This window comes from Rhinatrema bivittatum, chromosome 2, assembly GCF_901001135.1.
Source record: "Rhinatrema bivittatum chromosome 2, aRhiBiv1.1, whole genome shotgun sequence".
Taxonomy (NCBI): Eukaryota; Metazoa; Chordata; class Amphibia; order Gymnophiona; family Rhinatrematidae; genus Rhinatrema; species Rhinatrema bivittatum.
In genome coordinates this window covers 794,899,388-794,912,494 of record NC_042616.1, presented here as the reverse complement: position 1 = coordinate 794,912,494, position 13,107 = coordinate 794,899,388, and the positions used below count along the sequence as shown (strand labels likewise).

Here is a 13,107-nt window from a genome sequence, read left to right as displayed (position 1 = left end):
GTTGAGTAATTATAATATACTTTCGTAGCGCCACACCTTAATGTCAAGGCGCCAACTTGCATACTTGAAGAAGCATTTCTCTAAAGAGACACAAAATTAAATCTAATATCAAAAATCATTTTATAACTTAAATTTACCAACCTTTTGTCACAGCACTCCTTAAGCTTTCAGCTGCTGGCCGTCCCCATACTCACGTATCGTTGGAAATGATGTAACGCTCCGTCACCTGCTGAAGTCTAATCTCCAGGTTGGAATCCTAAAACTTTATATAGGTGGGACAATTGCAGACATTCAATCTAATACAGAGACAGGGAATTATCCCCTAAAAACAATTACACGCAAAAGCGAATAGCAGCGATTTAACACGGGGACCGCGGATCCAAAAATGCAGTATTCATGGTGGTCCAGATATCGCAGGTGAAATTCACACTCCCCTCTGCCTTAGCTAGCAGAGCTTGGATGTGACTGCGACACAGGTCATACAGGCTGGGGATGACCTTTCTGCTAAATGTGGTTCTGGAGGGGACTTTGTAATTTGGAACTAAGACCTTCAGCAAATGCTTGAAACCCACATTCTCCACTATCTGCAAGGGCTGGTCATCAAGGGTAATCATTTCCCCAATGGTCCTGGTTACAACTTTTGAGGCTGCCTGCCTCCTTCCCCGAGATAGCATTACTGAACACCACTCCATTCCCTCCATGGTGGATTGTTGCTTCTGACACATGGCAGGGGGCTGCTGGCCTGCCACCTGACTGCTAGAAGGTGCTGAGTGCATGGGATGACTCTGCTTCTTTTCAACCACTTTACGCTGCCTGGAAAAAGAGGTCCCCTGACTGGTACTGCCACCATCCCCAGATGGCAATACTGTTGTTGGGTGTTGCTTCTGCATATGATGCATCATGCCAAAGTTAGTTAGATGTCCCATTTGCTTGTCTCTACTAATAGCCCTGGCACAGTAATTACACTGAGCAAAACGCGGGTCCTCCGTCACTTTAAAGTGGCTCCAGGTCACATATTTCTTTCGTGATTCCTTCTCTATAGCCGTCTGGGTGGATGCTGGCACTGGAGTTGAAGTAGTGGGTGCACCCTAAGAAGCAATGCCAGGGGCATCAGTTACACTCTGTGCCTGCGCTGACTGCTCTTCCTCCTCTTCAGTTTCATCTCTCCCCTGCAGCACTGAAGTGGAGGCTAAGACAGAACTAACTAATCCTCCTAAACCTTCTTCAGCTATTACTTCTTCCATTTCTGATGATGAGAATCCCACCCAAGATGATTTTTCATCGGAATCAGAATCAAACAGTGTCTGCGCTACATTGTCGGCGCTAAGTAGAGTCTGCAGTCGTACTGCTGCTTTTGGGTCTCGCCCTTTTGTCTTGCATGACTCAGCCTCCCCTTCCCTCACCTCCAAAACAACAGGGTCAGAAACAGGTGGTGGCGGTGCATCATCCTTAAATTTCATTTTTTTCCGGATGGAACTGCCTGCCTCTCCAGAGATTTTAGATTGGAACAGCTTCCTTTTTAACTTTAATGGGGGGACTGGCACTGCCTTTTGAAGTGCCTCCGCTGCCAGTCCCAATCACTCGTCTACCTTTCCCTGACATCATGGATTTAATGTCACTGCCTACTAGGGTTTTCAATTAAAAGAATTATTTCTTTATTAGTGAATGAACACCTCTGTACCAATATATGTGCATCTGGAAAACTACACACAGACACACAGTGCAGTGCCTTGCTGTACACTACAACTGAGACTGCTGTATGTGCACAAAATAAAAATGTAAACTCCAGAGAAAAGACTGGAAGCCTGAGCAAGCACAATTTCTAGTGATGCTGCTTCTTGTTTGAAAATACCAACTCCCAGACAGCCACTGCAACTCTCACACTATCTCCCACCCACATCACCCATATCCTGCCTGCAACCTACCCCAGGGGGATAAGATCAGCAGCAAAATGCCACTGCTGGCAGCTTATCTCAGTGGGAGAGACAGTCTGAGTTCAATAAAAAGAAAGTGCAGTAAAAAAAAGCCTGGCTGGCACAACAGCAAGAATGAACAAATATCTTTTTAAATGGAAAATTCTATCAAAGTAGCAAGCAATAGCAATTGAATTACAGATTTGAGACACTCAGACTAGCTCTGAGTAAAGCCACCTCCCCAGACAACAGCTAAGAAGGAAGTGCGTGGCATGCCGCGTGCCAGGGACAGCATCACAGAGCACTGAGAGCAGCGATTGGCTGCATTAGAAAAATGCTTAGCTCTGATATGTTGGCATTCTGGTCTCCTTGCCAAACTGTCTGACCCACTCTGACAGGGCTGTGAGGTCACTTATGACTCACAGGAAAAGACTGGTTGTTGCTGTGGATACTCCCACATGACCTTCTCCTATTTCAAACGGCTGCTAAGAAATCACTGCGAACCAAAAGAATGAAACTAATATGATATGTTTTGTGGGGGATCGCCATCGTTTTGCGAACCCACAAATCAGTCGAATAGGGACTTACGCGTTGCAGATTGCACATTAATGCACATCCCTACTAATTATCTCCTGACCAGTCTTTCTCTCACACATTTACATAGATGATCTCAATCAAATGCTCTCACTTACACACAGGCTCTGAATCACAGTTACACATACACACTCTCAATCACATATACATTCTCTCACTTACAGACTGGCTGGCTGTCTCTCTCTCTCTCCCTTCCTGCCTCCCCCCCCCCCCCCCGCCCCCCGCCCCTGAGCACAAATGGTAGCTGCAGCAGCCGCCTCCTCTAGCCCCCGCAGACCAAGAAAGAAGAGTCCCATCGGCCACGGGAGGCTAATTCTGCTGTCTCCTGTGCCGATTTCTGGCTGCTTCTGATTTTGCTCCCAGCCCATGCTACTGCCGCTACTTTTTCTTGCAGCATGGCTCTTCTTCCCACGCACCCCACTGAACATCACTTCCTGCTCCGGGCCAGGGGCGCAGGTGCGGGAAGAAGAACAGGCCCAGCTGCAGTTGCCAGCCTCCACTAACACTGCTGCTGTTCCCATCCAGGTTTGAATGGGCGACAACGGCAGCAGTGGAAGATTCTCTCTCACTCTGTGAAGGAAGAGGAGGGAAGAGCAGCTGGAGACCGGTAGCACGTGACACACCTGCCACTGCTTGACGACACACTGGTTGAGAATCGCTGGTCTAGACAACGTCTACAAGAGTGCATTTGAACAAGCAGCTCTACAAGGCATTTTCAATTGTCGGTCAACACCCTGTATAATATGCTTGTATGGGTTGGGGAAAAATAAAATAATGGGTAACCCTCAGCTGTGTGATTCTCCATTTATGAGACTGATTTGATCCTGCTTATATATGGAGAAAGTGAAGCTGCTTACTTGTAATACTGATCTTCAGTAGTCAGGATAAAACACACATACCTACCTTCCATCCCAGGACATTGAACACTAAGCTCTGAATTAGGCTGAGGGGGACTTGTGAGATGATAGCTGCATAGGAGGAGTCCTAGATTTTCTGACTTCTAGGAGAGTTTGTTGGGGTCTGTGCTGTTGAATGATGGCATCCATTTGTGTGTTTGATTTATCCTGCTGTATATGAAGAAATCCCCATTATAGGAAAGCAACTTTGCTCTCCCTCCCCCCGCCCCCATGACAACAGGATACCAATCCACAAAAACTGCCTCCCCAGTGAATTGGGTTCTATTTTAAACTTGTAGTAGTAGTATACAGAATGAAGGGGATCCTGCATGACAGCAATGACTCGGGACACCTTGCACATGCTCAGTAGAGAATAAAGAAAAGGTTTAGAAGCTTTTTTAAAAAAAAAGATCTGTCCCAGGCTCATGGGTTGATGTCATTCACTTGCGTGGGCAGATTTTCTGCTATTCTCTCAGCCAAGTACCTGTTATAGGTAAGCAGTTTTAGTTTGTTTTTTTTATTTTCTTGCCTTTTAGCAGCACATATTTTTGTATGTATAATGTTTTGGAACTGACATTTGATAAGCAACTCATGGTTTTGGTTTTTTGGATGGTGAATTAGCTTCCCATTAAACTGATATGTCATTTTTGAGTTGGTTATTTTGCAGCTTTTTTTTCTAGTACTGCAGATTTTAAACATATATTTCCACATTTGAACTATTTGAAGGCATGTATTTTTTCTTGGTGGCATCTGTGAATACCATTGTTATGTTTGCGATATATAAACAGAGCAAAGGTAATTCTTTTCTTGATGCCATGTGATCACTTAGTGATAAAGTTGGTGACCAAATAATTTTTAGAGGTCATTCTGTTTGGCAAGAAACTGATAACCTATTGGCTAAATTGGGACAAAAATTTTCAGTTGCTATCTGATGACTAGAAATTGAAAATTAGTGAGAGTCTCATGTGTACCGCATCAGTGCTTCAGCACAAGTGGCAGTTTGGGTATAGGATCAGGCTGGAAATATTATCCTCAGCAACTATTGCTGTTGCTTCTGCCTCTTTCCATGGCCTATTAGTAATCTGCACAAGTGGTAAGGACAAATGAGCTGCAAGACAAGGCAGCAGCAGCAGGGCTTAAGATGAATGCTTCTGCCTTCTCCATGCAGTAGCTGTTTGCTCTGTAGCACTGATGGGATATAGTGCAGGAAGGAAAAGGAAGCAGAAGGTGGTTAGAGCACAAATGGGGAGGGAAGGAGGAAATGGGATGCAGTATTCCTGTGGGGAGATAAAACTGGGCTTCAGCACAGCAGAACGTGGAAGAGGCACACAAGGAGACCTGAGGTTGAGAAGATATGCTTTGAGGTGAAGGAGGAATGGTGGTAGAAAGAGAAGAGAATAGGAAAACAAAAAAAGTCAGAAATTGTTTTGCACCAGTGTGCATTGTGAATAGATGCCACCAAACTGGGTGTCTGTTTTGTGTATCTTATTTTGCTGCTGGCTATAACATGTACTAGGAAACAGTTTTCTTGTCCCCCTTCCCTGTAAATCCACTAATTTCCGAGCAAGTCTAGTGTAAAAGTTATTGCTTAGTGCAGTCAAACCTGAAACTTCATGCCCAGGGCCAAATGATATTTTTGGTAGGATCCAGTTGTCTCATTTTGTTTCCTTTTGTTACAGTTGTTTTCTTTTTCTTGCTCTGTGATTACCCATGACAGTCACATTTTCAAACTACTCAGCCATTCTCTTCCATTTGTTACTATGCTGCTACTCCTGTCCCAGTTAAAATAAATCCCTGTTCTTTCAGCCTTTCTTCCAGTAGCTTAAACTTTTGCTGCAAAATGTGAAACAGGATTTGGAATTTAATGGGGGGAAACAACTTCCACTTAGGTTACTGAAACTAACATGATCTCAAACAGTGACAGATGGGGTAGGGTAGAGGCAAGGACACAATGATTTAAGAGATGAACTTGTAACAAAAGGAATTATACTGTTTGATTACTGAGACCTCTTTAACTATGGAGCTGCAAAGTTGTAGCAAAACTGTTTTTTGTAGGACAGTACTTCCATTGCTAGAGAATATTTTAATGCATTTAAACAACTACTGTGTTGAGCATAATGTAGATGCTATTGTTAGCACAATTTTTTAAAATTCTTTGTGGGTCCATATCAAAGCTTCAACAGTTATATGATATGATTTCAGTATTAACCTATCCAAAAAGAAACTGATGAAGCTGGAAAGAGACAAATTAGTGCCAAAGAGGAAAATTTCAAATGTTTGCCACATCTCCCGACTTCATAACTGGCTTTATAAAGTATTTGTTGACTAATCTATTTTTGAAAGCCTTTTTACACTTATTTTGCAAGCCACAATTTTGTTTTTTGTAAACCCCCCCCCCCCAAACTGATTAAAAAAAAGTTAAGCTTTTTTGGGGGTTGATGAGTGAGCTGCTCCTTTTTGAGTTAATATTTCAGTGTTCATTCTACAAGCCTGCAGGGGGGTTGTAAAATAGCTGTTGTGATTACCAGCTTTGTCCCACCCCCCTTCCTTGAGTGATGTAATCCTCTGGACAATGAGCTTTGCTTTCCTTTCCCTGGCCCAGAAGCTGGAAACCTGGCTCATTCTAAACTCATTTTCATTAACTGAATATTAGAAGACTGGTTAGAAACTGCAATGTTAATTTGTACAACAGTTTTTTCTTAATTGTGTAGTCATATTTTATAGTGAAAAATAATATTTAATATAATGAATGGATAACATTGAAAACCTGTTAGCATGTATAATTCAATTTCAAATTTAAAACTCTTGCTCATGTTGTGCTTTCTAGTCATTCAAGATAATGTTTTACAAGACTTTGTTTTTTTTAGGAAAATACTGGCATGTGCATCTATTTACAGGAGCCACCTGTTTATTTTTAATGTCATGTTCATCTTTGTCACATTTTAAACTTATTTAAATCATTTAAAGTATGATTACTTTATAAAATATTTGTGTTTCTATGCGGAGGTTCTCATCTTGGCACCTATAGGGCTACAAATGGCTTGGTTTTCAGTATGTCCATACTGAATATTCATGAGAGATTTTTCTTTAACTTTGTCAGAGCACTGGTTACTCTGGGTACCCAATCTGTTTGCAACCCTTAAGGATCTCTCTTTTTAGGTATATATGATATATATATTTTGATAGGATTTAATCTTGGTCTTCTACATGACCAGATAATTAGACATTGACATATTTTGTGATTTGAGTTGTCTGAACCTATCTAAATCACCTTTACAGACTTGTGATCACTTTTGACTCTTCCCAATTGTAAAGGAAATTGGATATTGTCCCATACTTTGAGAAGCTAACTGGTATGGCATCTAGACTGTTGTACTGTCTGTCTTATTTGCTTTATGAATTCATCCCTGACATTTGTGATCAGCACGAAGAAAAGATATTGCATTATGTTTTGGTGTATTCGAATATAAATGTATTAGAGTTGCCTTTTTAATTGTGTGCATAGTGGAATTACTTTAAGCAGAAACAAATTGAAATTTCTAAATGCTAACGTTTGTGCAGAAATTACATTTTTTAAATTACAGTATTTGGTACTTAAATCTCATTTTTAAATGTACCTTCCTTCAATTGGTCTTAACTTCTCAAGGTAGTTTCTACAGATAAAATAACGTAATATAGGTTGAATGTTAGACACAAATTAAAACAAAAAAAATGGTTACTGAGCACTCTGTACACATGACCTGGGTCAGGCTTGATTTGCAGCTTAGTCAGTTTTAGACTGTCAGTTTTGTAAACAGGAGTCTGCTGTGAGACTTGAACAGAAGGGTGAGATTAGCATATTAATAAGGTGCTTGCTAATCGCCTTCTTTTCCTTCCTCCAATCCCTGCTTCCCTCCTGCCTCCTCTGAATGAAGCTAGAAACACAGACCTAGTCATGTTACTGGTTGGTTGCATTCTGTTCAGCGGCTTACCCTGAAAGAGGACGTTTGTGCTTTATATTGTCGAGGCATGAGAAGATTCTGTAATTGAAACACATTCTTCATGCTGCTGGAATATATTACCAAAGGAATACTTACAGAATTTTACTTCGATCATCTTTGCTGACTAAATGAAATGAGAACACACACGGAGAAGAACTGATTTTTTTTTTTCCTTGCCTGTGGATTCAATGCATCCAAGAAGCTGGCTTGACAGCCCCCTGTAGGAGCAAGTAGTATTTGAACACTGAAGTGGGACATTGTATGCTGAAGCCTGGGTCATTCTCTCCACAATTGTGTGCATGTTGTTGGAACTGGAAGGCCAAGTGGGCCTGCAGCAAGCAGGTGCTATCTGCATGGAGAAAAGCGGCTGTAGCCCTTTCCCAATATGCTGGGCTAAAGGTATAAAAACTTAAATATTTTGTGTTGGATTTTGCTATATTTTAAGCTTAACTTAAATGTATATATTTGAAGTAATGTCTTAAAGGAACATGTAACACAAATTGTATATATTTTTTGGCTATGCAACTACAATATAAAACTTTTTTTCCCCCTTTAATACTAAATTGCAGTTTTGGTGTTACTGTGTTTATAAGCAGGTGTGACTGATTAAAAAAAAAATCCTGTTATACTTATCAGTAACTGCATTTTTGTGTTGCAGATATTTTTTTGCTTAACATTCTGTCAGTTAAAAAAAATGTAGTTAAATAATAACACGAAACAGGCAGTAGAAACATTCATATTTATATAAAAAAAAAGTGTTCATACAGTAAATGAGTTTGGAAGTATACCATACAATAAATGATAGAATAACTGACTTTAGAGAACATCTAAACACACAGAGTGCAAATATGAATGTTTATAATTAACATTTCTGTTCAGCTTTAAACTCTAGCAGTAATGCTATACATACTAAATTCTTTTTGAAATTTAAATAAAATGTAAATAAAATAATAGATATAGAGCTGGCATACCTAAAATATAGATTTAGATTAATAAGTGAATGGAATGGATTTTGTGTTTGTCTTTTGTTTTTCTAGCCTTTTACTTTAGGTTTCTATTCAGTAGAACTAGCCTCTACTGGGCTTTGTTGCCATTAGTCCACATTTACAACTACCTGGGTTTTTCTTCCTCCTATAAAACATTCTCTCCTCTAGCTCAGTCATTGCAGTAACTGTCCTTTACCAGGGGCCATAGACTGTGGCTATTTACAGAGCTTGGCTCACGTGCACCTTGTGGACCAAGGGAGCTGAGGTTAGCTCCAGGCGCAAAGGGCCCAAGGCCAATGGTCAGTACCCTGAGTCTCAGCTAGGATTGCTAACTGTCCAGTTTTGCAATTCTATGTACAGTGTGTGGTTACAGATACTGTAATGTTCAGTCTAGACCTGATATGGAAGGGACTCTCAGGTGGAGCCTGCACTGGCCCCTGCCTCTTATTGACTCCAGTGAATCCTCCATCAATTTCTCTTCACAGACTCGGAAACGAAGGTGGGAGAGAGGTGAATGCTGCTTTAGAAGCATCATCCTCTTCTATTTGCTGGGCCAACATAAAAAAAAGGTCAAAAAGGAATCAGCAGGCCTTCATTGTTCTTGAGCATGTCAATGAGTAGCAGCAGGCCCAGCAAGAAGCCAATCATGATCTGTGCTAGCTGGGCCTTGCCCACCTCTAGTTCTGTCATTGTCATCTCCACTATCTGCCAGGCTTTAGGGTGCTGGCAAGGAGACTGAAATAGCCACAGCAGGTGCACATCGTAGGGGACTTCCTTGCCTTCATCGTACTCCATTTTCGGGTCTGCTCTAAAGGGATATTGACCCTTAAGCTCAGAATGCACGGTCAACTAAGCATAAACATTGCCTCTCCAGCTCCACCATCCTGTTGGAAAGAGAGTGTGCTGTAGCTGTGTCTTTCTGCCATAGTATCCACATTAAGCTGGCTGGCCCAAAGGGGGAGAGAGCTGATAGCAGTAAGAGGATGGACTACTGTCTGGAAACGACGAGGAAAGTGGGAGAGAGATGCTGATGTTGGGCAGGAAAGTGGGGAAGAGGAGAAGGGAATGCAAGGCAGAAGGGAGGAAAAAGAGAGGGGGAATGGTGGACTATCAGGTTGGTGCAGGGCAAAAAAGGGAAATTCTCTGGGCGAGAATAGGCACTTTGGCCCTAGTCCAGGCATATAATCAGCAACATCTGGAGAGAGTAGAGGCATGGGGGCAAGATAGAGCCTGTGTGTGTCTGTAACAGAGAGAGCATGCCTGTGTGAGAGGAAAATGTTTAATTTTAATTTTTTTTTAAAAATTTTAATGTTTTTTATACTGAAGTATAGCTAGATGCCTTCACTCCGGTTTACAGAAATAACTTGTGCACCTCCCACTAATCCACGATGATCTCAGGGTAAGTAGAAATAAAAAAGGTCCCAGATATGGAGAATGGGGAATTTTTAAACCCATATTTGGTTTACTGTTTTGAAATATTTTATTGGTGTTTTGGAAATTTATAATTTTTTTTACTTTTTAATTATTGGATATTGTCATCTGTTTTGAAGTAATTATACTTTTTATTATGATTTTACTCATGATTATTTTGTTTTTATTTGATATTTTACGAGGACTGGTGGTTATTCTGTTTTTTCATTAAGAAAATGCCATACTGGGTCAGACCAAGGGTCCATCAAGCCCAGCATCCTGTTTCCAACAGTGGCCAATCCAGGCCATAAGAACCTGGCAAGTACCCAAAAACTAAGTCTATTCCATGTAACCATTGCTAATGGCAGTGGCTATTCTCTAAGTGAACTTAATAGCAGGTAATGGACTTCTCCTCCAAGAACTTATCCAATCCTTTTTTAAACACAGCTATACTAACTGCACGAACCACATTCTCTGGCAACAAATTCCAGAGTTTAATTGTGCATTGAGTAAAAAAGAACTTTCTCCAATTAGTTTTAAATGTGCCCCATGCTAACTTCATGGAGTGCCCCCTAGTCTTTCTACTATCCGAAAGAGTAAATAACCGATTCACATCTACCCGTTCTAGACCTCTCATGATTTTAAACACCTCTATCATATCCCCCCTCAGTCGTCTCTTCTCCAAGCTGAAAAGTCCTAACCTCTTTAGTCTTTCCTCATAGGGGAGTTGTTCCATTCCCCTTATCATTTTGGTAGCCCTTCTCTGTACCTTCTCCATCGCAATTATATCTTTTTTGAGATGCGGCGACCAGAATTGTACACAGTATTCAAGGTGCGGTCTCACCATGGAGCGATACTAGAGGCATTATGACATTTTCCGTTTTATTCATCATTCCTTTTCTAATAATTCCCAACATTCTGTTTGCTTTTTTGACTGCCGCAGCTCACTGCACAGACGATTTCAATGTCTTATCCACTATGACACCTAGATCTCTTTCTTGGGTTGTAGCACCTAATATGGAACCCAACATTGTGTAATTATAGCATGGGTTATTTTTCCCTATATGCATCACCTTGCACTTATCCACATTAAATTTCATCTGCCATTTGGATGCCCAATTTTCCAGTCTCACAAGGTCTTCCTGCAATTTATCACAATCTGCTTGTGATTTAACTACTCTGAACAATTTTGTGTCATCTGCAAATTTGATTCTCACTCGTCGTATTTCTTTCCAGATCATTTATAAATATATTGAACAGTAAGGGTCCCAATACAGATCCCTGAGGCACTCCACTGTCCACTCCCTTCCACTGAGAAAATTGCCCATTCAATCCTACTCTCTGTTTCCTGTCTTTTAGCCAGTTTGCAATCCACGAAAGGACATCGCCACCTATCCCATGACTTTTTACTTTTCCTAGAAGCCTCTCATGAGGAACTTTGTCAAACGCCTTCTGAAAATCCAAGTATACTATATCTACCGGTTCACCTTTATCCACATGTTTATTAACTCCTTCAAAAAAGTGAAGCAGATTTGTGAGGCAAGACTTGCCCTGGGTAAAGCCATGCTGACTTTGTTCCATTAAACCATGTCTTTCTATATGTTCTGTGATTTTGATGTTTATAACACTTTCCACTACTTTTCCTGGCACTGAAGTCAGGCTAACCGGTCTGTAGTTTCCCGGATCGCCCCTGGAGCCCTTTTTAAATATTGGGGTTACATTTGCTATCCTCCAGTCTTCAGGTACAATGGATGATTTTAATGATAAGTTACAAATTTTTACTAATAGGTCTGAAATTTCATTTTTTAGTTCCTTCAGAACACTGGGGCGTATACCATCCGGTCCAGGTGATTTACTACTCTTCAGTTTGTCAATCAGGCCTACCACATCTTCTAGGTTCACCGTGATTTGATTCAGTCCATCTGAATCATTACCCATGAAAACCTTCTCCATTACGGGTACCTCCCCAACATCCTCTTCAGTAAACACCGAAGCAAAGAAATCATTTAATCTTTCCGCGATGGCCTTATCTTCTCTAAGTGCCCCTTTAACCCCTCGATCATCTAACAGTCCAACTGACTCCCTCACAGGCTTTCTGCTTTGGATATATTTTAAAAAGTTTTTACTGTGAGTTTTTTGCCTCTACAGCCAACTTCTTTTCAAATTCTCTCTTAGCCTGTCTTATCAATGTCTTACATTTAACTTGCCAATGTTTATGCTTTATCCTATTTCTTCTGTTGGATCCTTCTTCCAATTTTTGAATGAAGATCTTTTGGCTAAAATAGCTTCTTTCACCTCCCCTTTTAACCATGCCGGTAATCGTTTTGCCTTCTTTCCACCTTTCTTAATGTGTGGAATACATCTGGACTGTGCTTCTAGAATGGTATTTTTTAACAATGACCACGCCTCTTGGACATTTTTTACTTTTGTAGCTGCTCCTTTCAGTTTTTTTCTAACAATTTTTCTCATTTTATCAAAGTTTCCCTTTTGAAAGTTTAGCACGAGAGCCTTGGATTTGCACACTGTTCCTTTTCCAGTCATTAAATCAAATTTGATCATATTATGATCACTATTGCCAAGCGGCCCCACCACCGTTACCTCTCTCACCAAGTCCTGTGCTCCACTGAGAATTAGATCTAAAATTGCTCCCTCTCTCGTCGGTTCCTGAACCAATTGCTCCATAAAGCTATCATTTATTCCATCCAGGAACGTTATCTCTCTAGTGTGACCCGATGATACATTTACCCAGTCTATATTGGGGTAATTGAAGGCTCCCATTATTACTGCACTACCAATTTGGTTAGCTTCCCTAATTTCTCTTAGCATTTCACTGTCCATCTCACCATCTTGACCAGGTGGATGGTAGTATACCCCTATCACTGTAGTCTTCCCTGACACACAAGGGATTTCTACCCATAAAGATTCAATTTTGTATTTAGTCTCATGCAGGATGTTTATCCTGTTGGACTCTATGCCATCCCGGACATAAAGCGCCACACCTCCTCCCGACTGCTCCTCTCTGTCATTGCGATATAATTTGTACCCGGTATAGCACTGTCCCATTGGTTATCCTCTTTCCACCATGTCTCTGAGATGCCAATTAAGTCTATGTCATCATTTACTGCTATACATTCTAGTTCTCCCATCTTACTTCTTAGACTTCTGGCATTAGTATACAAACATTTCAAAGTTTGTTTTTTGTTTGTATTTTTATTCTGCTTTTTAATTGATAGGGATAAGTTAGAATTTTTTAGCTCAGGTGAGTTTTTAGTTACAGGCACTTGGACTACTTTTCTAATTATTGGAACCTCACTGTCGGGATGCCCTA

General features: G+C 40.8%; 1 protein-coding gene across 23 annotated transcripts in view; it reads left to right on the top strand.

Annotated features, from left to right (window-relative positions):
* The window catches only part of PTK2 (protein tyrosine kinase 2), a 1,447,287-nt gene that overhangs the window by 144,876 nt on the left and 1,289,304 nt on the right, over positions 1–13,107 (top strand). For 19 of the 23 annotated variants that reach the window (XM_029592111.1, XM_029592110.1, XM_029592108.1 and 16 more), the window contains exon 3: positions 7,318–7,782. The exons of 2 other annotated variants lie outside the window; for them this stretch is intronic. In XM_029592111.1, the coding sequence (XP_029447971.1) occupies positions 7,683–7,782 (100 nt within the window). In that variant the 5' untranslated portion in view covers positions 7,318–7,682. The remainder of the gene's footprint in view (positions 1–7,317; positions 7,783–13,107) is intronic. 2 more of the 23 variants (XM_029592091.1, XM_029592089.1) reach the window with 1 other exon arrangement.